Here is a 26,878-nt window from a genome sequence, read left to right as displayed (position 1 = left end):
GTAAAATGCATTCCTGATGCAAACAAAAAGCAGTTTCTTTTTAAAGATTCCCATCGCCTTCCTTCACTAGTATTTTCTTTGTTAAAAAAGATGCATCACACAAGTAGTACAAGGGAACAAAGAAAGGTCTTCTATCATATCCAGTAAGACATCTACATACATACAACAACAGATGGTGATGTCATACTAAAGAACAGGATTTATCAATTCCAGAAGTAAATGCTAAAGTGAATGTTGTTTCACCTAGGAATATCTTTTGCTCAAAGGTCCATAAATCTTCATGCCGTAATTAACCTTAAGACAACATCTTCCTACAGCTATAATGGGCATGAAGAGTATCAGCTGCACACAAAAAATTAGGTGATTGATTATCTAAAGTACACTCAACTCAAGAGCAAGGTAAGAGAGGGAGGATATCAAGAGCAAAATTTAACTTATGACACTGTCTCCTGTAAGACTAGACCAGGGCAAAATCTAATCTTTTAAATGTAAGATGATACCAAATTCAAAACATCACTTCTTCAGTCTTACCTGCCTGCATCAGTCTCCTTGAAGATCCCATCCTGGTTAGGACACAGTTCGCAACTAGGTGTGACACCACATTTACACGCATCACAAAACCAAGGCTCTGTGGAATTTTCTGAAGCTGAGCTCATTATAGAGTCACTCTCTCCATCAACACCATAGCAACCTGCACACACAAAAAACGGAAGACTAATGTAAGGAACGACAACTATAGAAATAGATAGCTGTCAGTTACGATTTCAGCAGAAGACATGGACACATACATTCAGAGGTGCTGAATATACACTGAGTCCCAAAAAAGCTTACAATATTTTGGAAATATTATATTTAGTGCAAAAATTGTATTTTAAAGAGATTCCAATTCTATTTCATGCAACTGTCTTAGATCACAACTAAGGCTGTTATTTACATTTTGTACAGGAATATGAGTAGTATTATTACTACTGCAAGTGGCAAAAGCCATTAAAATCTTAAAGCTTATTAACAAAATACTGTATTTGTACATATGTCACATTTTGAACATTTATTTTATATTCAATGAGAAAAACTGGTTTAATTGTTAACACTTAAAACAGTAGACTTCACTAAAAGACTGAATTCAGCTATTTGTCAAATACAGCAATCAAGTCGACATTTGCTGTTGCAGAACAGTTAAATTATTGAATTCTGCAATTAAACATAATTTGTGACTTTGGTTCATTACCCACTGACTGTAATAAAATAGTAATAAAATAGTAACAATGCTCTAACTCCCCTCGTGACAGAAAGAGGACTACATAACAGACTAAAGCTACGTTCAGGAAAAAGGCAATAACACTGTAGGAATCGTTCAAGAAATATAGTCTTCCATTATGGACTAAACCTCATCAATAAGAATTTAAATAAGAAGCTAGAAAGTTTATTTTGATTACAGAAGTATTCCAGAATCAAAGGACAAGTAATGCACAGAAGTGCATTCAGAGACAATTTTTATTAGGCATATAAAAGATCATATAGCTCACATATACGGTAACTCCATTTTCTTTATAATGTGGTATCAGCTTTTAAGTATTATTCCAGAAATCTTTTTTTAAGTTATAATAATACAATCTTGAATACATGTCAGTAAAGCTACTTTTAAGCAATTACATTAATTTACAAACACACAGCCCACTGATATCCAGAGTTGATGACTAATTAACACTTTTAGAATTTCTTCAGACTTCTTAACATATTAACATTTTCTAAATGTACATTTTCAAAATTACCTAACACTACAGAAGCAGTAATACTGCCATCAATCTACACAGCAAAGTAAAATCAGCTTCTTTCAAACACATGCTTCTTCACCAGTTGGAAATATTTACATTTGCTTTTCTAACCTAAGTGCCATCAGTCTGCTAAAATCAGAACAGTGACTACCCCAAACAGTCTCACCTTCTTTCTGAAATAGTTTAATATAATATTAACTTATTAAACACATAAAAGTCAAGAAGTTAAAACTCTCACATTTACTGTTCCACAAACTGCATCTATGTACTACAATTACAGCCAAATTGTCTATCGAATGTCTGTCCTTTTACACAGAACCTTCTTTATTCCCTGATTTTAAAGTCATTGTACTCTGTCAATAGCTAATTCTTCTACATGATTGTCATTAAAATGAAATTGCCAACACTATTAAATGCTATTAAAACCATTGTTCTGAAATTTATACCACTGAGGGAAACAGGAAGAGAGGCCCAATTCCTGCCCCAGCTGCATCTGTTCCTCCATTTCTCTGGGAAGGTAATTTTTTGCCAAACAAAGCCTCTGCATATGCTAACTATATCTACATATACTCTGTAATATTATCTTATTATAAAGATCATGAGAACATGAAGTTTATGGTAAACTGTAGGTTTGCAAAATTAAATCCTTAATTAGACAAAAAGTTCAGAATAAAGACATCAAACAATTCACACATGATAAATTCAGAACAGTATTTTAGTTAGTAAATGGAGAGCAATAAAGTACCTTATTTTGCAAAATAATTTTTTATACCAAACAGTAACAGACCAGGGTAAGTGACAAAATTAAAATGCAAACGTTTTCCTATACGGTAAAGCATATAGTGACTATACTATTCCTTTTAGCAAGAGAAATTTTATTCCCTGCCATACACATCAGAGTAAAGTAAGAAACAAATAGAGGGGATGGAACAGAAATAGCTAGAGAAATGTAGAATTTCTGTTACTTAATTCACAGTAACTAACCCAAGGGCAATAGTTGGCTACTACCCAGTTATGGTACATGCTGATATGCACCAGACATTTTTTCAGATACACTGCAAACACCATGTCAGAAAAACTGACACCACTGTTGAGGGTGTTCTGCTATTACAAGATCTCACCCCAAAAGCATTTATTAAAAACAACAGATTAGTGCCTAAAGAAGATTTTTATAAAAAGAAATTAGAATTACATTCACAAAGAAGTAAACACTCCAAAAAGCAACTGCACTACTACAAATTCATTGGATTTTTTTTTTTCCCCCTAGCAATGCAAACATTTTTCCTTCTTTGTTTTGTTTTTTAGGGGGAGGGAATGTGTTGATACGTGAAATTAGAATATAATTTTAATTGAGGACTTACTAATTACAGACTGTTCAGATTGGTCTGGTTTGGTTGGTTTTTTGGTAGCAGGGGAAGGGCCCCAGGGGTGGCTCTGTTAAGAAGCTGAGAAGCTCCCTCTGCTCCAAAACCAGCCAAGGAGCCATTAGAAGGACAATAGACGGGCCTCCGCAATTAACATATGAAAGAACTGAGATAACACCTGAGCAGAGAAGCACTTAAAGAAGAGCTGTGCTAGAGTGGGAGAGCAGTGCTGGTGGTTGGTGGGGAAGAAGGTGCCCAAGCAGAAGTTTCCCTGCAACCTATGGCAAGATGGCAGCTGACCCCCTGCACTCGTGGAGGAACGTGGTGGAACATTCCCTGAAGGCACCAGGAGGGGTGAACTTGGCCAGTGGACTTGGATTTTGTGGCCAGAGGATTTGCTGCCTGTTTGGGAGTTTGTTCCCAAAGCGGCCCGTGACTCTGTGGGAAGCCCAGGCTGGAGCAGCTCCAGACCTCGTGGGAAGGACTCATGAAGGAGAGGTTCATGCAGGACTCTCCACCATGGTAGGGACCCTGTGGGGAAGCAGGGAAGGACTGTAAGGAATCCTTCTTCCTGAGGAGGAAGGAGCAGCAGGAACCACCAGTGAACTGACTCTAAACCCCATTCCCTGTCCCCATGTGCCGCTGGGGGGAAGGAGGGAGAGAAACTGCGAACAAAGAGATTTGGGCCCCGGAAGAAGGGAGGGGTGGGGTAACATGCAAGCCCTGCTCTGTGTGTTGTCTGTGTCCTGTGCGTGTTTGATGAGTGTGAAATTAAATTATTATTTTTTCCCCATGTTGAGTCTGTTTTGCCCGGGACCTTAATCAGTGAAGAACCCTCCTTGTCCTTTGTCTCAACCCATGAGATTTGTCCCATCTCAGAGTTCGAGATGGGGGGGGGGTCGGTGAAGGGGAGGTGAGTGAGCAGTCATGTGGCTGTTCCTTTGTTGTCATGTTGGGCCCAAACTAGACACAGACATTAAAGATTATGTAAAGTGTAAAAGTGAGTATTAAATTAGCATTAAGTGTATACTACTTAAGCAGCTTTGGTGGCAATTACAGATTTTTGTCATTTTTAACCAGTTGTTTGCTCCACAAAGTTTACGTAGTTTTGAAGGTGTCTGCAGAGCAAAGACAGCTTTTGGACAAGTGATGCAGGTCATGCACATGATACAAATGTCACACAATGAATATTTTCATTGGAAAGGAAACTGATTTTACAGCAATCTCAAGGCAAGTGTGTTTATTAATTGTTCATGCCGCTAGTTCTGAATGAGGATCCCTCTCTACCTCGTGGCCATGTTGCTGTGTTTCACATGAGCACTGGCAGAGTTGCTCCCAGATGAGTTATCACCCCTCTTTTCCCATGGAAGACCTTCTGTAACAGTTGATTAAGGCAAGCAAGCAAACCAAAGAGAAGACCAATCATGACTGAAAAGGCAACTGCTGTACCAGGGACTCAAAAGGAAAAGGCACTGGTACCAAGTACCCAGATGCATAACTAATGGAGAAATATGCAGAGATAAGCTATGCTGTGCTAGAAAAGCAAAATTTACTGGAGCAAGGGAGAACAGAGACAGCATTAGATTACCCTTTGAAAGAGGGTAACACTCTTGCCAACAACTATGCTGGCATGCAGCTACTTAAGAATCACAACTGGAAGGCTCACCTTCATGGGAAGGGGCCACACTATCACATGGGACCTGCCCTTTGACCAGTAGCTAAAAATAGCACAAGAGCTCCCTCCAGAGAAGAATGGGAGTCCTGGTGTCCAGAAGAAATAGCGTCAACTCAAGGGCAGCATTTTCAAAGCTACTGAATAACTTCGTATTAAATACAGAGGCAGCCACCATACAAATACTTTTTCCACCTGAAAGGTTCTGTGGTAGGCAGAAACCTCCACTTCAGCAAAGCACAAAGGCACAAACCAAAAGTATAAAACCTCTCCCTGTTAAGTAAAACAGTTCCCATAATAGTCAACAGAGAAAGTAGGGTCTTCAGGGAACAAACAATTAAATCATTAATATCATCACTATGTGGGTCCCTGGGTGGGACACCAGCAGAGTGTGAAAGGAGTTCACTTCCTTCCAAATAAGTTTCTACAGTGCTATAGAAAATTAGAGAAAACATAACAATTTATAATACAACTTGAAATTGTGTACAGAAACTATGAAGAAAAACACTGGGGTATTCTAGGAGCTTTGTTTGGACATTTCAGGATAACAGGCATCTTGGATCTGAGATTCTACAGAAAATACAACTGCTAAGTATCAAAATCAGTTCACATTAAATGTGTGTATTATTCTTCCTAACTGCAGCCAAGCACAGCTAAAGATCACTGCATTGATTTCTACCCAATTCATAAATAGGACCCTATTCATTCAACAGTGTGCTAGAAACTGTATTTTCTGAAAAACTCAAACCCTAAAGTATTAGAACAAATTTCAGGACACAGCATGCCATCTGCAGCCACAGCAATCTACCTGCTAAAGGAAACCTGCAAAAAGACCAAACTATTGGATTCCAGTGTGTTTACAAAGCAGAATCACTTATTCCTGGAAGACATTTTTCAAACTACAAAGCAGTTGTGTATAAGATTACAAAGGACTTCTTAAAATACAGCCTATGTCCATGATATGGGCACACAGTTATGAGGTACAGATTAAAACCAATTATATTAAGAGTAAACCTTGCCTCTATTAACATTAAAAACATAATTCTCAAGGTTGCAAGCAATGTTTATATGATTAGATAGGAATTATTTCTTCAACTACTTCTCAATTTATCTTTGGAAATCACCCAAGTTGAATGAATAAACCAACAGGAACAAAAAGTAATTGTTTCATTGCATTTCGGTTTTGACTGCAACTTCTTTATGATAGTCTGTGTCTTCATTTATTACTCATGTATTCAGAAACACACACCTAGACTAGATTCTGAAGGAATTAGAAAAAATAATTATTTGAATATGTTTTAGTTTTAAAATTTCCCCTTTTCAAATTGTCAGTGAAATTATGGGAAGGTTCAAGGCTAGCTGTTTTCACTTAAAACTAAATGCTATGGACAATTCCTTTTTTTCCTCCTCCCCATCTCTCTGCCTTTTTGGTACAGCAAAAACATACATAAAAAAAACGTTTTCTTTTAAAAGACCTCCTACTCTTATGATTTTATATCCCAGTTATGCAATCAAATTCATAACATGAAATGATAAGACAAAAAAACATTTCATATAATATCCTAAAGTCCTGAAAAAACAATGTATAGCTCCCGTATTTGCAGACTGAGATTCCTTACACAGGTATCTGTAGACCATGTAGTTGCTTGTATTTGCATCCACTAAACAGGATTCATGTAGTATTACAAAAAATTACCCAGCAGAGTTCAAAGGATTTGTTTTTTTTAAGAAAGCAAGTCAAAAGCAAAGCACATGCTTTCCTCCCACAATGAGAATGAAGGCTTGTATTATTACCTTCATGCACTGTTATTCCACAGTTGTCACACTGGATTATTTCATCAGCATCTTCACTGTTGTCTCCAAGACAAACACAACAAATCAAAATGTGGTCCATTTTCTGGGAACTCCAATTTTGAGACTTCTCAAGGATCAATGAGTCCTAATATTGAAAAATGAAGGCACATGAATTATACCAGGAACTTCAATTTTATTTAAAGCAAACAAAAGATCTGTTATTTGCTTAAATTTTTAACAACCAACAAAAACAGAAGGAAAATTATTTTCACAAGACTAAAAGCTTCTTTGTTGTCAAAACATTCAAATGCTTCATCCACAAATACAAGAGCTGGGAGAAAGGATGGATACAATCTCATCTCAGTATACCTACAGATATTATAAGATCCAAACACCAGAGAGGGGTCTTATTTCCTCAGACAGAAACCTGTCTTTAAACCAATTATGTTATACAAAAAGGAAAAAAAACACATACATAAGAAACCATTTAAAAGAAACAACAAAGCCAAAGGTAATCTTGAAATGTCCCAACGTTCAGAAAAGTTGTTTCATTTTGTTAAAATTTCCACGTTCCAAAAACAACGTCACAAGGATACAGAGAATCTGAAAATAAACAGCTAATACAAGCCTGCCAAATTTTCATTTACATAAAATATAACAAACTATCAACTCAGATCTATTTTGTTGTTATGCAAATGTATGTTTCTGTGCAAAACTGTATGACTTATTAAAACTGTAACAACTTATTTTCATCTGATTATATACAGGAGTAAGTATTTGCAGTAAAAGTACATTGCTCTGTTCTGGCAACCTTCAGTGTGAATTACACCAGTTTAAAAGAATGTGGCTTTTAATAGGGGATTTCCCTATGGAAAAGCAGAGAAGTGTTTCACAAATCAAATAAAGCTGTACGTAAATTTAATACATTTTTTCATTAACACCATCCAAGGCTTCTTATTTTCATTTTGAGATGCAGCCACTGTCTATTCTGCAAAGTTTCTCAGCTTCCATACATTATTTTTTTATACTAAAAGCAAACATTGAGCTTGAACTTCCTTCACTGGTGATAGGAAGGCATATATGAAATGTAAACCTATGCAAACTAGTAAAAAATAATTATTATAGAATTTAAAAAATACTTATAGTTTCAGAGCAGAAGCTGACAGCTTAAGCATAAATGGCATCCATTCAAAGAGAACTGAGAATATTCAAAACTGCTGTGGTATCATAGCTGGAACATGCCCTCTCAAATGTATTTTTCTCATTCTAACCCCACATTTATGACAAAATACAGCACCACTATTGTGGCTATGTAGCCTAAGTAGATAAAAAGTACCATGAATGCTATCTAAAGTAGGTATTCTTCCTCAAGGATCTTAAATTCTTAATGTCTGCAATTTTTTCACAATAGCCTCTCAATCCGATACAGCAAGTCTCCACACAAATTTTTTAGTGAATCATTAATGAAGACTCTCCATACTTGAGGTATATCTGGACAGGTGTATGGATGGTAAGAGGGGGCAACCTCTGCTTGATTTTAAAGTGAGATAAAGGAGTAAAATAACCTCACCACCTAAAGCTGGGCTCAAATATTTTACCTCAATTAACAGAGGTGGCTTGTTACAATGTTTTTGACCTAGTGAATGTCAAAAACTTCTAGCAATTAGGAAAGGCTTCTGGATCACCCATCCATTTTCTCTGAACAAAAGCAAACATGATTTACAAAAAAAAATATATATTTTTTTAAAAAAGCAACCAACCAAACAAAAAAACCCACAGAAATCTAGAAGTAAAAATGAAAGGTTATACAAATATTCATACAGTCATGCTTGCTTACAAGAAGGCAACTAATTGTGAAAAATAGCAGATTCTTCACTACAGACTTCAGATTTACAGAGCATTTCTTCCATTATCCTCCTTTTAGGACAAAGTTGCAAAGGATTTTGAAGAAAGCAAGAAACTTGCACATTTTTTTTCAAAAATACCATGGCCCATCATTTTGGCTCAAAATATTTAGCTTACCATCCACAGTACAGATAGGAAAATGGCAGCAGATACTCCCTAACTTTGGCAGATGGATTGTGCAAGGGCACAGGCTTCTTATATATATCTTGCAACTCCACAGAAATCAGGCTTATTTTTGATAGTACCTTTGACTTAAACTGTTACACTAACAGAAGTTTAAAGTAAGTTTGCAATCTCTACTGTTACAGCAGCCCACAGTCTGCTAATTAAGGGGAAAAAAAGTTACTTTAAATAAACGGAATGGCAGTGCAAAAAAACCACTGAAATAACACTGTTTGGCAGTGAGAACATAAACAACATGGGCAAATAAAGAAAAAAGTTATGATGGAAGGGGATCACATTTGAATCTACTTTTAGGACTCCTATCCATGATGATTTACCTTATGTGAAGACAGCCAACAGGTCAAACAGAGCAGCAGAATAACTTAGTATTCTATGCAGACAAGGAATGATCTGGAAAGTCTGCTATTGCTCTACCCTGCTTAGCTCATTTAAGCACCTGAAACACCCCATCCTAGAAGCAGACCCAACTTGTCTAAAGCATGGGAACTTCAAGAAAGAGATGGTAACTGCTTCTATCTCTTAAACAAGTCCTGTTCCTTACCCAAAAGAAAGAATTTGGATCACTATGGATCACTATTTGGATCACTAGATAATTCCCATTTCTGTGGTGTAAATGAAGAAAATGAGTATTTCAAGCTATATACTTCCAATTTTAAAGGAGTAAAAAAAAAAAAAAGTAACCACCTCATTGAGAATAGAGGAATCCCATAAAGTGATAGCAATTATAAAGACAGAAAAGCACCATTTATCTACTAATGACGCTTGACCCTAGTAAAGAAAGCTAAGTTTGTCTTCTGTGCTTAATACAGTAGAAGAGCATATAGTATTTTATTACAGCACAGGCTAAAATACGGTATATGCAGACCTCAAAAATATTTTTGTAAAATATAGAAAAATAAAATAAAAATCACTCAGAGACAAAACTTCAACAACTCACCCCCCACCAACATCCACCCACAAAAAGTAAAGGAAGAAAGAATGCATTATAAGAATACTACCACATGCTCAGAGTTAATTACCTGAACACGCATTAATTATGCATTCAGACATCTGGTTTTCTAAGACTTTAGCTTCTGCAGTATAATGAGATTTTGCTAGAGGTGTCTAGGTGTCTGCTAGACAGGATTTTTTAACCTTTTTTTTTTTAATATTTTAAGATCATGTAGTAGTGGAGAGTAGACTGTTACAATATAGTTGAGTATGAGTCTAAAACTTACTGGCTATAATCCAGTCTACAGATACTTATTGTTGCAAGATGTTTTTCTTGCTACTGACCTATTCATAAACAGTACTTCGCTTTACATGCAGTAAATTATCAGTTAAAAAAATATAATCTGAACTTCAAATTTGTGAATTTTTATTTTATCTTTTGATTAATGTCCTAAACACAAGGCAAGAACAGAATCTGGAAGTTATGGACGTATCCAAGAGTATATCCCTAAGAGTATAGACTCACATCTTCCAATACGGGAAACAACTCTGCAAGAAAATTGCCTCTCTCTTTTTGAAATTCTAATTATCAGTATCAGTAGAGCACTTTCAGCTCCTGAGCCAAGAGAACACAGGTAACAGTAGTAGAATTAGACAGTAAAATAAGATGCCTATACAAGAAGTTAAAAACATGCAAAAATCATGCTTTTTTTCAGTCACAATTATTTCCAATAATTTAAACAGCACAGCTTATTTGCAATAATATATAGATAAAATACATAACAAAGTATCTGAAACTGACAGCTAATTCTTCTAAATACTGTTGTCTAGTTCCGTGTCATTTTACACATTAAAATAAAGATTAAATGGAACAGCAGAACCTTAAGTAGAGTTGTACCACTATCATTTCTCAAATGTTATGTTGACATTGCAACAAATTTCCTGAAAATTAAATGTAGATTTTACAGTAACTCTTTTTACTGTGTTCAGAATTTTGCTACTGCAGGACATGAAGTCAGCCATCCTGACAACCTACTATCTTAATTTCTCCACAGGCACAACCTTCAAGGCAACTGTAATTGTGTATAAGAAAAAAGTTGCATTATTAAACATGTAATTTTCACATTCTGTGATCAGCAGATATTTAAAATAATAATAATAGTTCACAAATGCTTTTTTAGTACTGTAAGGAATTATTTAATTTGTGAGCATTTTAAGAAAACTCAACATGAATTATCATTATTATCCTGTTTGATTTTAAACCTAGTGTGCATATTTCTTTACTTAAAATTCTATCAGTGAACCAGTGGTTAGGCTTTGAAGTTTGTTGCAAAAAAGGGCTAGGATAAAGAATAACCTATCATTTAAATACTTTATGAATGTACTACAGATGCTTTTAAGTTTTAGGACATTACAGATATACAACATTTACACTAAAACAGAAGTCTTGCTAATACATGTTGCTTTGCATACTGGACCTCCTAATTGTGTTTAAACTAATCCAATCCCACCTAAAGCCAAGAGAAGTCTTTCTATTGACTTTAGTGGCATTAGACTGGCCAAATGGTCCAAGCAAGGTTATTTAATATGCTGTACCTATTTAGCACAGTTTTGCTGCTTCACCTATTCCTGTAAACGAAATTTCATCCAATCAGTTTAACTTTTCAAATTAACAGAACAGCTACTGGGGAGTAGTTTCCATTTGTCAACAGATATATTATAGAAAGTTGGTTGCACTACCTCATTGCTCTTGCTTTGTGAAAGAGCCAGGCTATCATTTGTCAACTCCTCATCATCTGCATTATTCCTGTTAAGAACTTTACTCTTCTTCTTCTTGGATCCTCCATCACTAGCCGTGCTGCTATTATCTTCTTCATTACCTTCCTCATCATTGTCATCCTCATCACTTCCACTCCCATCATCTTCATCATCTTCATTATCTCCATCACTCCCTTCTTTTCGCAGTGCGTTCTTCCCTTTTTTTTTCTCAGCAGTAGGCCGCCAGTCATTGTCATCTTCACTATCATAGTCATCCATATCGTTTAGTTCTTCCATTGATACAAAATCCAACAAAGGTCGATTCCTGCGTAAATTCCATTTTTTTGGTTCATTTGTTTGCTCATCAGCCACAGCATCAGGTTCAGCTGCTTTCTCCTTCTCTTTCTTCTTTTTTGGCTTTTCTTCTTCATCTTCTTGCTCTTTCTTTTCAGTTTTAATTACCTCTTTGTCTGCTGTTGCCACCTCTTCCTCAGTGGAGCTTTTTGGCTGCTGTTCTTCAACTTTCTCTTCTGCCGGTTCCTCCTCCAAGATATTTTCTTCTGATTCAGTACAGGAACCTTCACCACTGTCCTTTGATGCATCTTCACTCCCATGACCACTTCCTTCAGAATCTGTTGAGCATATGAAAATTTAAAAAAAGTTCCGACACAAATGTACCCCCAAAAATAAAATCTGTTGAAGCAAGTTGTTAAACAAAAGAATGATGCATGTTCCTCCCTCATAAGGTATTCCACCTATTTTTTCAGCTGATGTCCAAATACTGCTATTTCGAGTGGTATGTTGAGAATCTGTTAAACATGAGTGCATTTTAAGATGGCAAAAAAAAGATGGCAGTTTATTAAATGAATGCTATATGTTCCTTTTAACTGCACCTCAGATTAACAATATGCCGTAGCACAGAATAATTTCCATGTGAAGTCACCTCTTAGAGAAAGAGCATTTTAGTTTATAATTTCTGTAGATATTTTTTAAATCTTGAAAATAAAATAGCTATCCAGTAGAAGAGGTTTAAAATAAAAAAATGAAGAGTTTATATAGTAATCACTAACAATAGAATGGAAGACCCTGTATCTTAATTTTTAGTACAGGTTTGTTTTTCTAGTTTTAGGGGCTCTTCATCTCCAATGTTATTTCACTTATTAATCCCACACAAGCTGATCCAACAATGCCTAAATTCTAACCTTATACCACTCATATGTTACTGCTCTGCATGTGGTCACTATTTCCATTAACACAGGCCAATCTGGAACAGAACAGAACATGATTTTTATGAAGAAACAAAAATTTTTAAAAAATGAAATCACAAAAATTAGGCATCTGTACTATAAAGTATGTGCAAAAATACTGAAAAATATGACAGGTGAACTTGTTCAATTTCATAAACATCATCCATCTTGAGTATCTCTCATCGCATATTCACATACTAGTAATTTACAACATTAGTTTTAATTATTATTTTTTTTTAATTAACAAAAAAATATAAAGTTATTTGATTCAACCCAGGGATCAATTAGGCAATGCCTATAGTTTTCAGTTTGTTCAGAGCCATCACCAAGTTCCTGATGTACTGTCACACAGATGCAAAGAAGAAACGTTGATGCTTTCAAATGAAAAAAAACCCAAACCTTAATTGCTTTAGTTACCACATAAATAACCACCACTCAGTATTACCTTACACAGAGAATTTCTGTGCACATCCATCTCTGTACAAAGCCAAATAAAGAAATTGTGAGGCCAGGGCTACACGCTTCACAAGGCATTTATTTCCGCCCCACAGAACACTATGACTAGCCAGTAACACAACAGTTACTTTGATAAAATAGTCATTTTTGTATTTTTCTGCATGAACCTGCATGCAGAAGTATTTGTTGAGGTGATTAATCATTAAGAAAAAAAAATAATCCATCAGCACTACTACTACTGATTGGGATATTAATGTTATCAGTCCTCTTACAAACTAATAGAAAGTAAGTTTTCTGCAAATATTCTAACCTTTAGAGAGCCAAGGGAAAACAAATAAGAGAATAAAGAGAATGCCATGACAGAAGTAATTGTACAGTCTTTTAAGAAGAGTAATTCAGCTATTTCCCTACACCTACCTGCCCTAATGGTAGTAATGGAAGTACAATATAATTAACTTAAGTTTTGTTATAGAAGAACACTCTTCAAGCATGCCTAAGAGATAAAAAAACGTACTAATATGTGATCTAAAAAAATATTTTTTAATTACAATATTCATATTCATGGATCCAGAGAAAGGCCATGACAATGGCCTGAGGGCTGAAACACTTCTCCTTATGAAGACAGGCTGAGAGAGCTGGGGTTGTTCAGCCTGGGGAAAAGAAGTCTTCAGGGAAACCTTATTGTGGCCTTTCAGTATATCCCCAGGGGGCTTACTGGAGTGGGAGACTTTTTAGCAAGGTCTGTAGTGACAGGAAAAGGGGGGTTAGTTTTAAAATGAAAGAGGGCAGGGTTTAGATTGGACATATGGAAGAAAATTTTTGCAGTGAGGGTGGTGAGGCACTGGAACAGGTTGCCCAGTGAAGCTGTGGATGCCCCATTGCTGAAGACGTTCAAGGTCACGCTGAATGGGGCTTTGAGCCACCTGATCTAGTGAAAGATGTTCAGGGGGTTAGACTAGATTATTTTTAAAGGTCCCTTTCAATCCAAACCATTCTGTGGTATTTGCCACCTCTCACAAACACTTCACAAGTAACTCTTAAAGCTAGACTCTCATACTAGATATTTATATTATATATAGATGAAACGTTGTATACATATTTAAAATCAAAATGTATTTTTGTTTCTCATTTCACAGGTTCTGAGTGCCATTGTGCACTACTTGACTCACTGTAAATAAGGCAGTATTGGGTTTTGCCATGTTAGAATTAATTTAACTGAATTTTTAAATTGCCTTATATTAGTTTCTTTGTTTTACTTCCCCACCACAACTCCATGATGCTAATTCTTTGGATGCATTAGTTGTGCTGTTCCATTTCTAAATATGCTTACACTTCTTGTAATTTTAAGCTTCCACTTCATTTTTTATATTAGCCTGGGTATAGTGGGATCTTAACAGCACTCCAAATTACTAACAGCAATTCTTTTACATCAATACCACAACACTGAGAATACTCTCAAGCTGCTTTACATCATGCAAATTATATAGAGGAGAACAAACTTAGTTTCATTCACTTCTCTCCTTTGAATTCTCTTTGTCTTCCACCTGCTTATTATGCTTTGTACTCTCCTTTCTGCATGCATGTACACACCAGAGATACCTGTAGTAAGGGATATCCCTCTTGTGTCTGAATGCATCCATGGTGATAAATACTTTTTTTAGAAAGAGCTATTCCATAATAACAGCTATTTCTGTAGGTGTTCTGTCAGATGCACTTTCAGCTAGGAAGTGTCTTTAGTATACAATTTTCTCCCTGAAAGAAATTCTTAAAGAATGTTTTTTTCAAATTCGCAACCATATCATGTCATTCCCTATGGGAAAGAATTCAAGTTACTCTAGGTGAAAGATGGGTCAGATATACTGTCAAATAATGAAGAATATAGAGTTCCGCTGAGAACAAATATAAGACATAACAGTTGTGAGAAAGGCATCATTTATTTTTGTACACCTTGTATCTTTAGCTCTACTGAGCACAACGACAGGTGGCAGTCAAATCTAAAGAGGATGATTCAGAGAAGGTTCTCAAGGACAGAACATTATACTCCAGAATTAACATAAGAAAAAGCATATTACAGATAAACAGAAGTGACTACGAAACTTTGTCAGCTGTGGAGTCTTGTATAATACATACTATGCACAAGATTCAGGGGAAAGCTACTGAAATCACTACAGCAGTTAAAAAAACTTCCCAGGGTTTTGGAGGACCATTATACAAGCAATTTATTTATTTTTTTAAAACATTCTAAGAAAATATATGTATACAGAGAGTAAGTGCTACACTACAAAAGTACATTGCCACCCACTCCCAGAGCACAGGCTGATTCTTCAATGCAGTATTTAGCTTAACAAGCAGCTCAGTAACAAGCAGCTTTATTGCTCACTTTTAAGTGAAGTCTGAAGGATACGCTAGCTAAAGCAAATCACTGACTGTTTTGGGCTTGCCTCTTCCACTAACAAAGCCTAACCAACTCCAGATAGCAGAAGAGAAGCATCTGGCATCCTTTTGAAATGTTTTTTTTTTTTGTACCGTGTCCTGTCTGATTGAGTCTTACCCAAGTGCTTGAAGCTACATACAAAGAATACAATCCAAGAACCTGGAACACTTAAAAGGAATGAAAAACCTGAAAAACCGAGCACACAATACAGAAAACAACTAACTAACTACAAGTTATTCCTACTAAATGATATTGTTCAAAAATAATCCATAGGCATTGTCAGAAGTCATTCAGCCCACAGTGTGCTTCACAATACCTTCTTCTCAAGGGCAGTAAAAAAGACAGGCTGCAGGTGAGGTTAATTCTTTTGGAGATTAAAGCCACTTAACTTGATCACCATCACCCTCTCTAGTCATCCCTTTGTCTCTTTCTCCTAATCACAATGCAGATAACAAATCCAGGCCATGAAATTACCTGGTATCTCCATTAATACACCTTGTACAATCTCTCACCCAGGTTGCCTGCATCCTGACAGACAGGGAAAGTGGGAAGTCCGGCAATAGCCTCTGCACATAAACTTTCTTACAACAGCTCCAGAGTTGGAAAAACTCCTTTGCAGATGTGCTATACCAAATATGTAAAAGCAGCTGCACTTCCTTTACATCTGATAGAAACTGCAAATAATTTTAAAGACTACAAAATACCTTAAAGAAACACTTAAACTAAATAGAAAGTTCCAATGCTAATAACTGGATGTAAAAATAAGGCAGGAAAACCTAGATCATATATGAAAATATGAACTTTTACATTGCCAAAGACAGAGCTGTCTAACTGCTAAATTCCTGATTGCATTTGTCTATTAGACTAAAGCCGCAGAGGTCCATTAATTTAAGACTGATATAACTATATTGAAAGCAAGAATTGAAAAGGCTCAATACTTCATTTTCAGTATTACTTCAAAAAAAGAGAATATAGCATCAATTAGATACATGCCACTGGCTTTCTATGCTGTTTTGCCAAGTATGATGATTAAACATTGGAAGGCTACTGGCAATTCAGCATTGGCAATGCTGGCAGCTAAAAAAAAGAAACCGTCTATAGCAACATAATTGATAACACACAAAACAAAACCAACAGCGATTTAGGATATTACTGCTCTAAGGAGAGAAATTCATTCCTCAAATTATGTGTTGGAAAAAGGTATTTAAACTTTGTATTAACTACATATGTAGACTGAACACAGTAGGAAATGAAACTGATCCGTGATCCGCAATCACATTTATTTAGGAAGACAAGTATTCAGTTTAATAGAATAAAGGATTGAAGAGGAACATAAAAGAAAGTTGTTTAGTAGAGATTCCTCACTTCTACACTAGCAGCAATTATATCACAGAGCATTTCATTACATGTCTATGCCAGTCAAAAAAGCACTCAAAACTAAAGGTTGCCAACTTTGACTTGAGTCACTGAGAACTGCCTTATTTAGTGTTATAACACAGATGGAATTGGTTACCCTACCTCCTGAATTCGCCTAACGTTTCCCAGTTTCCCTGTTTTTAACATTATCGAACTTTACTTCGAGATGAAGTACTGCATGCCCCATGACTTCCCTCAGCAAAACTGCAGCCCTAAATAGTCCATAAAATTGAATTCCAAAACAAATTACTGAATAGTGAGCTAGAATATCTATGTTTCTGGAAGAACACCTAAGAGTTTCACATCTTGTACAAGGGAAGTATCATCTGGGAGACAGCAGAACCTGTGTCTGAGGCACTGTAAAGAACGCTCAATAAACACTTGAAACATCCCATAATCACTGAGCATGTCTAGACTCTCAGAGGTGGCCAGGCTTCCAAAAGACCATCCCACCACACTAGATTTAATAAAGCACAGAAGAATCTTCCCAACGTGGCAGGAAATACAGGAGAGACATACACACAAAAAGAAGAGATGCAAAAGCAGGTAAAGGAGAAGTAATAAAGTAGACCATGAAAATCCTGTTCAACACTGAACAAATAGAATGACACTGAGTCAATGAGCAAAGTTCCTGTAAGGTACACACAGACTGAAAAGACAAGCACAAAGAGTCACAGTAAGGAGAAAACAAAGGAAAATAATGCCACCCCATTTCTATATCTACCCTGCCCAGACACTGGAATGAAAGTCTAGATTTCTGTTACATTACTCCTCTGCTATTAGTAACACACAGAAGAACAGAAATCTCAGTGTTTCCAAAAAGAATGTAGTTCAAAATGCTCATCAGACATTCCAAAGTGTTACTTCAAATGCCAGACATCTGTATGGATAAAAGATCTCACTTGGGATTAAGGTAACCCGAGAGAACACAATGCCCATATTTTCCATTTTCTCAATGGGAAAAAGCCCTTAGAATACCACTCAGAGGAACCATACATTACAGTTACAGTCATTTCAAGGCTTGCCTTTTGCAACAATTAAGATTGTGCGATTATGGGATAACTTACTAACGATCAGCTATTCAATATTTTCTCTTCACTGCATTAGTTTTGTCATCAATATTTCAGTAGTGTTTATCAATACAATATTAGGGTGCTTTGTAAACATTACTTTATATTACAGTATCCTGTACAGGAAAGCAGAAGTGGAATCTCCATTGTGCTAAGAGGAAACGTATTACGGAAAGATAAAGATATTTGCACACTTTACTTCTACATCATGTCACGGATTTTTCAGAATACCTAATATATGCATTTATATAAATCATGACATGCTTTAAACAGAGCTCCTACTGACCTCAAATGCAGCAATAATACCTAATATTTAGTCAAGTCAGGCTCCACGTTCAACAGCAGAAGAAAAAAAAAACAGCAAATGTCTCTAAAAATTTGAGTCCAGGAGATGTGTAGCAGAAGTAGTGATTAGAATGCAGTTCTTCAAGGTAACATTTAGCTACACAGTTCTTAGCTACACTGAGATAAGAGAGCCACTCCTTAAATTCAAATGAGACTTGTTCAGGGACCACACTACCTTTGTTTGAATTATTTCAATTTCAGCTGCCAAAACTGACCAACTTCAACAATGAGAGAGAAAAAAAGTGGTAAATCCTTTCTTTGGAATCCTGCTGGGAATTACAACTATATCCGCTGATTTCTTACATTGGTTTTATCTTGGGCTCCTCTCATGAAATTAAAAAAAAAAAAAAAAAAAAGAAAAAAAACTCCCCAACGAAAAAACCAAAGTATGGTCTAACTAACGTAAAACGCAAAATTTTAAATAACTCATCTGTATTGTGAAACATTATTAAAAAACTTCAGTTAAGTAGAGTACCATCATTTCAAGTCACACATTTGCATGCGCTGAGCCCAAAAGGGCAGTATTTTTTATTAATCCCACATTAAGATGACATATGACATTTCTACTCGAGGAACACATTTTTCAAGATGCCTATAAAAAACACCAGAAAAATACAGTGCTTTAAAATATGGCATTACCACTTTCTACTACATAGAAACAGAGAAGCCATTAAAAACTAGTTAATTAAATATTGACACAAAGAAAGGTTGATGGGCCTGAGGACTATTTACATTAAGTAAATTGACAAGAATATAACAGTTCTAAAATCAGTTTCTTTAAAGAAGTGCCAGAATGATGAGACCTTTGGAAAAGTCAGCCTGTTGGTGTGATCTAAATTCAAAAGAAAATAAACTACACTGTAAGCAAAGGGCATTACTCCTATGGATTTTATTTTTTTGTGTCGATATGAAAGTGATCAGAAATATTTTCTGTCATGAAAAAAATATACCAGGTCATCAGGATTCTGAACACAAAAATTCAGAATTTACAACTCTTTCCTAAAAGTACTTAATACCAAGTTCTCGATTCCTTTCTGCATCTCCTACTCCCAGAAATCTGACAGAACAATGAACGTGTAAAAGCTGAGATGCTCAGGGCTCACTCCTCCTAGACTGGCACAGTATTGTCTACTAGCACATATCACTTCACATCCTAAACTTCACAAATATGGATGCAACATAGTCAACAGGAAGTAAACAACTTCAGAGTTCATTTGATTCAGTATTTAATTAGTCCTTTAACTTACAATTTTTTTCAGGTATTTTTAACACCTATATGTGCACTTGTGAATCAAATAAACATATATTGTAGATCTGTGGAATTATCATACTTAGAAGATTTTTATGAGTGTATGAGTGCATCTATGGTCATTTTCAATGTAGAAAGATTGTTTCTTCCTTCTGCCACATTTATTTCCTTTTGTAAGTAAACTATGCAATGATATTCTCAATTCATACAAATACTACTGATTCGCAATAGGCTGCACATGGAGAGATCTCCACAGTCATTGAAAGAAGAAAAAGAGCACAAGCCCTGACTGCAACAGAGAAATACACAATATGTTTTGAAGGCTGAACCCACAGTGAAAAAAATAAAAGCCTGATTTCTATTAGCAGCAGTCCAGAATTTGTGTAGCAGGGCTGCCTACGTGCATACACAAATATTCTTTATGTATATATAACTTTGAAATTACTGATTTTATTTATATTTAATGGGGGTGTGGGGGTGTGTGGGTGTAAAAAAAAGTCCCCTTATTTCAGCACTTCTTCCATCTGATTCCAAATGCACTAGGTATAGCCAGATTTAAGATTGTGTTATACCAGCTTTATGTTAAATCAGCACAGATGTTCCATTTCAAATATCCTGCCACTATTCATTTAAATTGTATTACACATAAGAAATGTTCCTTTTTTCTTTCAACATAAGAGGTTATATATTTAATAACTTTATATTCCTCAACTTCTCCAAGCCCTCACAACTTTGTCAGAGACTTTCAGTGTGACAGCAGGAAGTGTAAAATGCCAAACTCTGCTGCTGTTTAAAAGTGTTTTCAGTAAATTTTAGGTTTTATTAAACAGAACATTAATTTATCCTACAAGTGATAGACATAGGTTCTGAAATGTTAAAACTATGTGAAATATATGAATAGTAATTAGAAAAATACTTTATAAATAGAAGTTGTTGTTTTCTTATATGCTTGTTTCAATTCAGAGTTGTTTTTTTAAGGGAAATATAATCCAATTTCCTCAAAATAAAACTGAGATTGAAGTACACTCAAGGCAAGACACTGACACCCCCCATGTGTACATACAATATCCTAAAAGTCAAAGAGGGTATCAAATACAAACTAATCCTCTACATTTAGATATATTCGAGTCAGGAAGCTTTACTGATGACTTTGAATTAATTAATTATTGTCTTTGAATCAAATAACCTACTGCTCTGAATTACGTGTCCGTCTCCCATACTCCATTTCCTGTTCTTTTCCCTTAAATCCTGCCTACACTACTGTTCCAAAATAGGGAGATTTTCTATGGAAACTAAAAATAATTTTCTTTTATGGCAAATTGTCTTTACAAAAGGCAGTGCCCTTACTCAAAAGGATCAAAAATCAAGACTAAAAAAAGTAAATTAAACAAATCCCCAAAAAATTTAGCGTGAAATTGCTAAGATTACTTCAGTTTTACTCTCTTAAGTCACTGCAGCCTGCTTCTACCAGATCAACCTAGGGAAATATGTTTAAGTAAGGGAAAAAAAACCAAGGAGCATTAGGGCATATCTTAACACTGGCACTGGCAAAATTATTATTAAGAGTTAAGTTCATTAATAAAGAGGAGCTTGCCAGATGTTGATAAATAAGACTTTAAATGGGGCACATTTCTGCTAGTTACATTCACATGAAAACAAGATCAGCAACCCCAGTGCAGAAATAACAAAGTGAAGTTATTTGATAAGATGTCATAGTGCTTCCCTTACATCTTATGCATCTTTTTGCTTTTTTCACTGAGCATATGCCACAAAACATTCAATGTGCATTTCACTCACAAACAGGGTCCTGCCCCTTCTTTCCCTTCCCTCCAACCTACTTGAATTTATTAATTTTATTTTGGTACATTATTCACTTTCAGTTTCTATGGATGTTCACTGCAGATACAGGAATCTGCACACATAGAAAAGACAGCAGAATAAAAACACTCTGAGGAAAAGACTTCTTTCTAGTATGAAATGCATACACCTTTCTGCACAGCTATCTGAAAGTGCACGCTAAGGCTGTCTATTGTAAAACACAACATAAACCTGAACAGATTATCTTGCTGCTCAAAGTTTTTACTCACAAAGTAGAAGTGACCTTGAGAAATAAGCAAGTTCTTAACTTCTGAACAAACGATTATTCACACTGATTCAAAACCAAACAGCTTTAGAACATTCTTATTTCAATACTAAATGCAGTGAATATTTAAAAAAATTATCTCTACATTGAAGAAATAAAAAGCAATAGATATAACAAAATCAGTCAACACAGAAGCCACTCTCAGGCTTCTGCCAAAAACTGCTTGATAACCATGAGTTGACAAAAATTTAATTACAACCTAAGTATTGTATGGATCAACTGCTTCTTATCCACAGTGTAAGGATTTCCAGTTATCCAATCGAGTCACTGAACTTTCAAGTGTCTCCAAGTCCCAACAGTCCACTAACACCATTCTGTCTCGCATGATACTAAATGAGCAACCATAAACCAAAAATGAGATCATCCTGAACCGAGGAGATGAGCAAGCATATTTACCTGAAGCATCTCCAACTTTAAAATCACTGTCATCAGAGCTATCATAATCTAAAGCTTCCAGCAGCGAAGCTGCCAAAGGCTTCACTTGTCTCCTCTTCGAACTGCGGTCCACTGCAGGAAAAAAGCAAACACAGTATTGTTACTAGATGCCACCACGAGAATTCAGCATCGATATTTAAATGAAAAGGGAAGGCAGAATGGTCGTGACGGGCAAGGGCAGGCTCCGCCACGCCACTGAAAAGCAGCCGGCAGATTCAAACGGCACCAGGGTCCCGGAGACATCCATTCCCACAGGTGACGGTGGGAGCGGCGGCAGGCTCACCGGGAAGGGAAGGGTCACCCACAGCTAAGCAGCCAGGATCTGCTGCCCCGCTGCTCCCCTCGGGCGCCGGGACACAGCAGGACCCCCGAGGGCAGCTGGGCGGACACGGGGGTCGCCTGAGGCCCCCGGAGCCATCAGCACCTCCAGACATAGCGCCTTGGCGCGATCCATCAGTACCAGCGACGACAGCCACGGGGAAAGGGCAGCCGAGGCTGCGGGGCGCCTCAGGGACGACGATGCTCTCGCCGGCCCGCCTGCCCGGGGGACGGGGCGGGAGTTCCGCGGGCACCCCGGCATCTGCCAGGGGCAGGAGCGGGAAGAGCCGCCGAACATCACTTACTAAAGCCTGCGCAAGTGAGGGACGGGCGGGCGGGCAGGGGCCCTCGGGTGCAGCGCCGCGGAGCCGCCGAGCCCCTGGCCCCTTCCCCAGACAATGGGCACGGCGGCGACCCGGATGCAGACCCGCACTCGCCCGCCCGCGGCGGCCGGGCCCGACGCTGCGCCTGCGCACCCCCCGCCGCACGGCCCGCCGCGCAGGCGCTGTCCCAGCGGGCCTGACGGCGCAGAGTGAAGCCGTGGCGGAGGGGGGCCTGTCCCCCGCCCGGCCCTTCCCGCCGCCTGCGGGGCCGCGGCGGAGAGCCAGGAGTCCGAGAGTCCCGGCCAGCGCTCTCGTCCCTTGTGCGGGGAGATACGGGTAGTCCCGGGAGTCAGGAGTACTTAACACAAAGGCTCAGCGTAAGCCCCGTGTAGTATCTGGGAGTGCCTGTTCAGGATGTTATTGATTAGGAAAAGAAGCTCAAAGACCGGGTTGGCACTTCCTCTGTTCCCCGTGTGGGAGGAAGCATTGTAAACCTGCTTTTATTTAACTCCTATAAGCTGAGATCTTCATGGACTTCATCACATTATCAACTTCATTCTTGCACTCCTGAAAAACAGCCGTTGCATTTGGAAGGAAAATAAAACCAACCCAACCCTCTGCGACCCACACGCACAAACCACCCCACAAACAACAACAAAAAAACAAGGTTTTTCGTTTGAGTCCAGGAGCTAGGAACAAAACCTAACGGTGAGAAACAGGTGTGTGAAGGTGAGTGATGCAGGACCCTTGCTTTCTGCACAGGAGTCCCAATGCCTTCGCAGTCACTCAGCTGAGAGATCCCCCAGGCCCTGCACACACCCAGTCCCTCAAGCAAAAGCTGCAAAAAACCCTTATGAGGTGTTTAAAATAAACTCAGGAAATGGTCTGGTTTTTTGGCCTTTACCTCAAACTTACCCCAGACTTTAACCCCTAGTTAGAAGAACGAGGACATCTAAAAGAATTGATGCTCTGATATACTGGGATGATGTCAAGAGCTTGAGGATCAAAAATAGCGTCAAACATGGCAGCTTGCAACAGAATTGTGAGAGCATTATTTGAAGGTATGTGTTTAATGGTGGATAAATAGAAGTAGGATCAAACTAGTTCAACGATGAAGCATGGAGAGAACATAATGTTTGGCAAGTATATGGTCCGTGAGGAGAGACTGCGCTACGTTTAGCACAGCTCTGCATGCATCACCCACACTAACCTACCAAGAGCCACAATTCTTCTTGGTATTGCAAAGACAGGGTGTATTAGTCTTCTTTTCTTTTTTTTTTTTTTCTTTTTTTTTTTACATGGAACATAGAGTTGGCCAGTTAGTGTGTGATGCAATTATGCATCTGAAGTACTTTCAGTAATGGTTTTAGATTTTGAGTATTTTAGAAAGGTATAACATTCCAAAGAAAAATGTGAATTCTTTGTTCATTCTGTGCTTAAAGTTCCTAGTGTTTTTGTAGCTCATTATTACATCAACAGTTGGTCTGTTCAGGTAGGCACCTCATGTTTCCTTCACCAATTCTTTGGCTATATAGGTAGCCTGACTGCACAATTAACTCCTTTCCTGAATCTCGTTTTGCCAGCACTGCCAAAACTGCTATCGGGCCATGTAGTCTAGTCTTTCCTTCAAAATCCTGATCAGCTTCCCTATTCCAGTAGGAGTTGCATATGTATTAGCTTTTCACTCCTTAAGTGTTGTGGTTTTTTTCCTTTAATTGGCATCCCCATCCCACTTACTCTTCACACAAAATTGCAGTCTTAATAGGACAAATAGCAGGGCTCAGATCCCCTCATTTAGACTCTGCAGATCCATGCTGACATGTGCTGCAACAAGTTCTGCAGCATCCCCTGCTTGCCAAGCTCCTGGTCCTGTCCCATACATGGTGATTGAAAGGGCAAGTCAAATCACACGTAAGGAAAAATAAACAGAACTTACCCTAATTGGGCTTTCTGTAGAAGAGCGGGCTGAGGAACACAGACAGCTTTGAAGAATGAAGGTTTTCAGCATGTTACACAGGCAAGGGGAGGGGAACACCCTGTAGAGCAGTGGAGGAACTTAAAATTATTTTAAACATGAAAGTCAAAGCATATGTATGGATTGCCTGGCTTTCATTTCAGCTCTCTGGGGCAGCCTGCAATTCTAGGATGATTCCACTTTCTACCTACACAGTTCTGACAAGAATAGGTGGTCCATCAGAAGTTAATCAATGGCTGCCTGCTGCTGCTCCTCATCAGAACCTCATGTTGCCAAACCGCTTCTTCCTCCTTCCCTCTTTGTGCTCTATCCCATGACTCGAGCCCTCTCAGCCCTTCTGTGTTACTCTTTCTTGACCCAAATCTTTGTTTTTATTCTTCCTTTTCTTTTTTCCCCTCCAAAAGAAAATCCCCACTTTTATTTCTGAAAAGAGCATTTTCTTTGCACACATTGAACAGTTTCTTTGTTATCTTCTGTAGTCAGCTTGCATACTTTGCCCTCATTTCTCACCAGAAGAAAACTCACATCAATAAAATGAAAAGAACTGTGAAGTACTAAAATTTATTCAGTTTCCCTAAACTCCTGGGCACTACAAATATAGGGTTTACCAACAACTCCTCCACATTTAGTAATCTGAAATAAATAAACATACAGCATAGAAATTAGCTATAACTACCAGTTCATCTTTTGATATTCATTCTTTGGAAGTTGCTGGCTATTAAAACATCTATTAAAAGATAAGTCCCCTTTAGTAGATGCTAACCTCTTTTAGTAGAGTGAGACTATTTCAAACAAAAGGAAAAGAAGGTAGAATTTATGCTCCAAGTAAAAGAAGCCTTCAGAGAGAGTGTCTGATCCCCTTATTTCTGCAAGGCCTTTGCCAATCTCAGCAGACAATCAAGAATGTTGAAATGTTCAGTTGCCTTTTTCATTGATGGAATGAAGTATTAATGGAACACTGCTGGGAGCTGGGCACTGTACTGACATTGCTCTATCTATTGAACAGATTGTAAGTGTTGTCAGTTTAGCACCTTTAAGTACTACCCTCATATACAGAGAAAGAATTATCTTAAAAGGTCATTTTTAAAGGAAAATTATGAAGAGCTGAAATAGTACATCCAGTATGAAAATGTCATGGCATCTCCATCACTATCAGAATACCTAAACAATATGCCTAGAAATATTTCAGTATATCAGGTCATGTCGAGCACATTAGGTCTTTCAATTATCTCAGCATTCCAGTGGTTCTCTTCAGGTCAAGCCTTTAGAGTACAGTCTGTTGGAAGAGTAGGTACCTGAATCTCCATTTCACTGCTGCTCTTCAGCTGCTAAAGAAAGAGAGAATATACTATCTTCTGACTGCACTTTTCCCCTAAGAATAAAATAATCTTTGTTGTGGTTCTGTAGAGACCATTTTAGAAGGAGTTACAGAATAGCAAGTCAGCAAAGAACACAGCCACACTCAAATAAATTACCTTTAAAATGCCATTCTTAGTTTAATGAAAATGTTGACTTTTGAAAGAAAGAAATACTATAATACAGCATTTCCTCACCTAGGGAATAAACTCAAGAGTAAGTGTGTTTTTAACTCATCCATCAACTGTGAAAGGAGAACTAATAGTATGAAATCCTGTATCTATTTTTTTCCTGTCAGTGAGCACACAGTTAAAGCCATGACCTACCTGTCAGAATCCAAACAGCAAACTCTTTCCTTGTCCATCAAAACATCACCATCTCTAGCAGGGAAACTGACCTCTTCAAATACCTTTCCAAAGAGAATTGTTCCAGCTTTCACTCTCTAACTGTGCCATTACAGCAAGTGCCTTTCTCAGTGATCTCTGCTCTTTTGTGTAGTATTATATGGTAAAATACAAAGAGGAAAAGACTGAATCAGATGCCCTTGCTGTTTTAAATTACAAAAAAGAGAAAATCCAGTATCAATAGTTTCTGAACAATAAGAGTTTGAAATAATAAACTTCAGACTGATACAAGGTCTACAGCAGTGAAATGCTGCCAGAGAATGTTCCCATCAGATATCAAGAAATTTCTTGCACTCCTTAGGCTATGCTCGTTCTCAGTCCATTAA

At 37.4% G+C, this 26,878-nt stretch overlaps 1 protein-coding gene across 4 annotated transcripts in view; it reads right to left on the bottom strand.

The window, feature by feature from the left end:
- The window catches only part of PHF14 (PHD finger protein 14), a 167,700-nt gene extending 144,756 nt beyond the window's left edge, over positions 1–22,944 (bottom strand). For all 4 annotated transcript variants that reach the window (XM_051612745.1, XM_051612746.1, XM_051612747.1 and 1 more), the window contains exons 1-5: positions 22,800–22,944; positions 22,138–22,248; positions 11,364–12,013; positions 6,606–6,750; positions 532–691 (exon numbers count right to left, since the gene is read on the bottom strand). In XM_051612745.1, the coding sequence (XP_051468705.1) occupies positions 532–691; positions 6,606–6,750; positions 11,364–12,013; positions 22,138–22,248; position 22,800 (1,067 nt within the window). In that variant the 5' untranslated portion in view covers positions 22,801–22,944. The remainder of the gene's footprint in view (positions 1–531; positions 692–6,605; positions 6,751–11,363; positions 12,014–22,137; positions 22,249–22,799) is intronic.
- Between the last annotated feature and the right edge of the window lie 3,934 nt (positions 22,945–26,878).

The sequence above is a fragment of the Apus apus genome, chromosome 2 (genome assembly GCF_020740795.1).
Source record: "Apus apus isolate bApuApu2 chromosome 2, bApuApu2.pri.cur, whole genome shotgun sequence".
Taxonomy (NCBI): Eukaryota; Metazoa; Chordata; class Aves; order Apodiformes; family Apodidae; genus Apus; species Apus apus.
The sequence above is the reverse complement of the archived record's forward strand: the minus strand, read 5'-3'. Positions and strand labels throughout refer to the sequence as shown.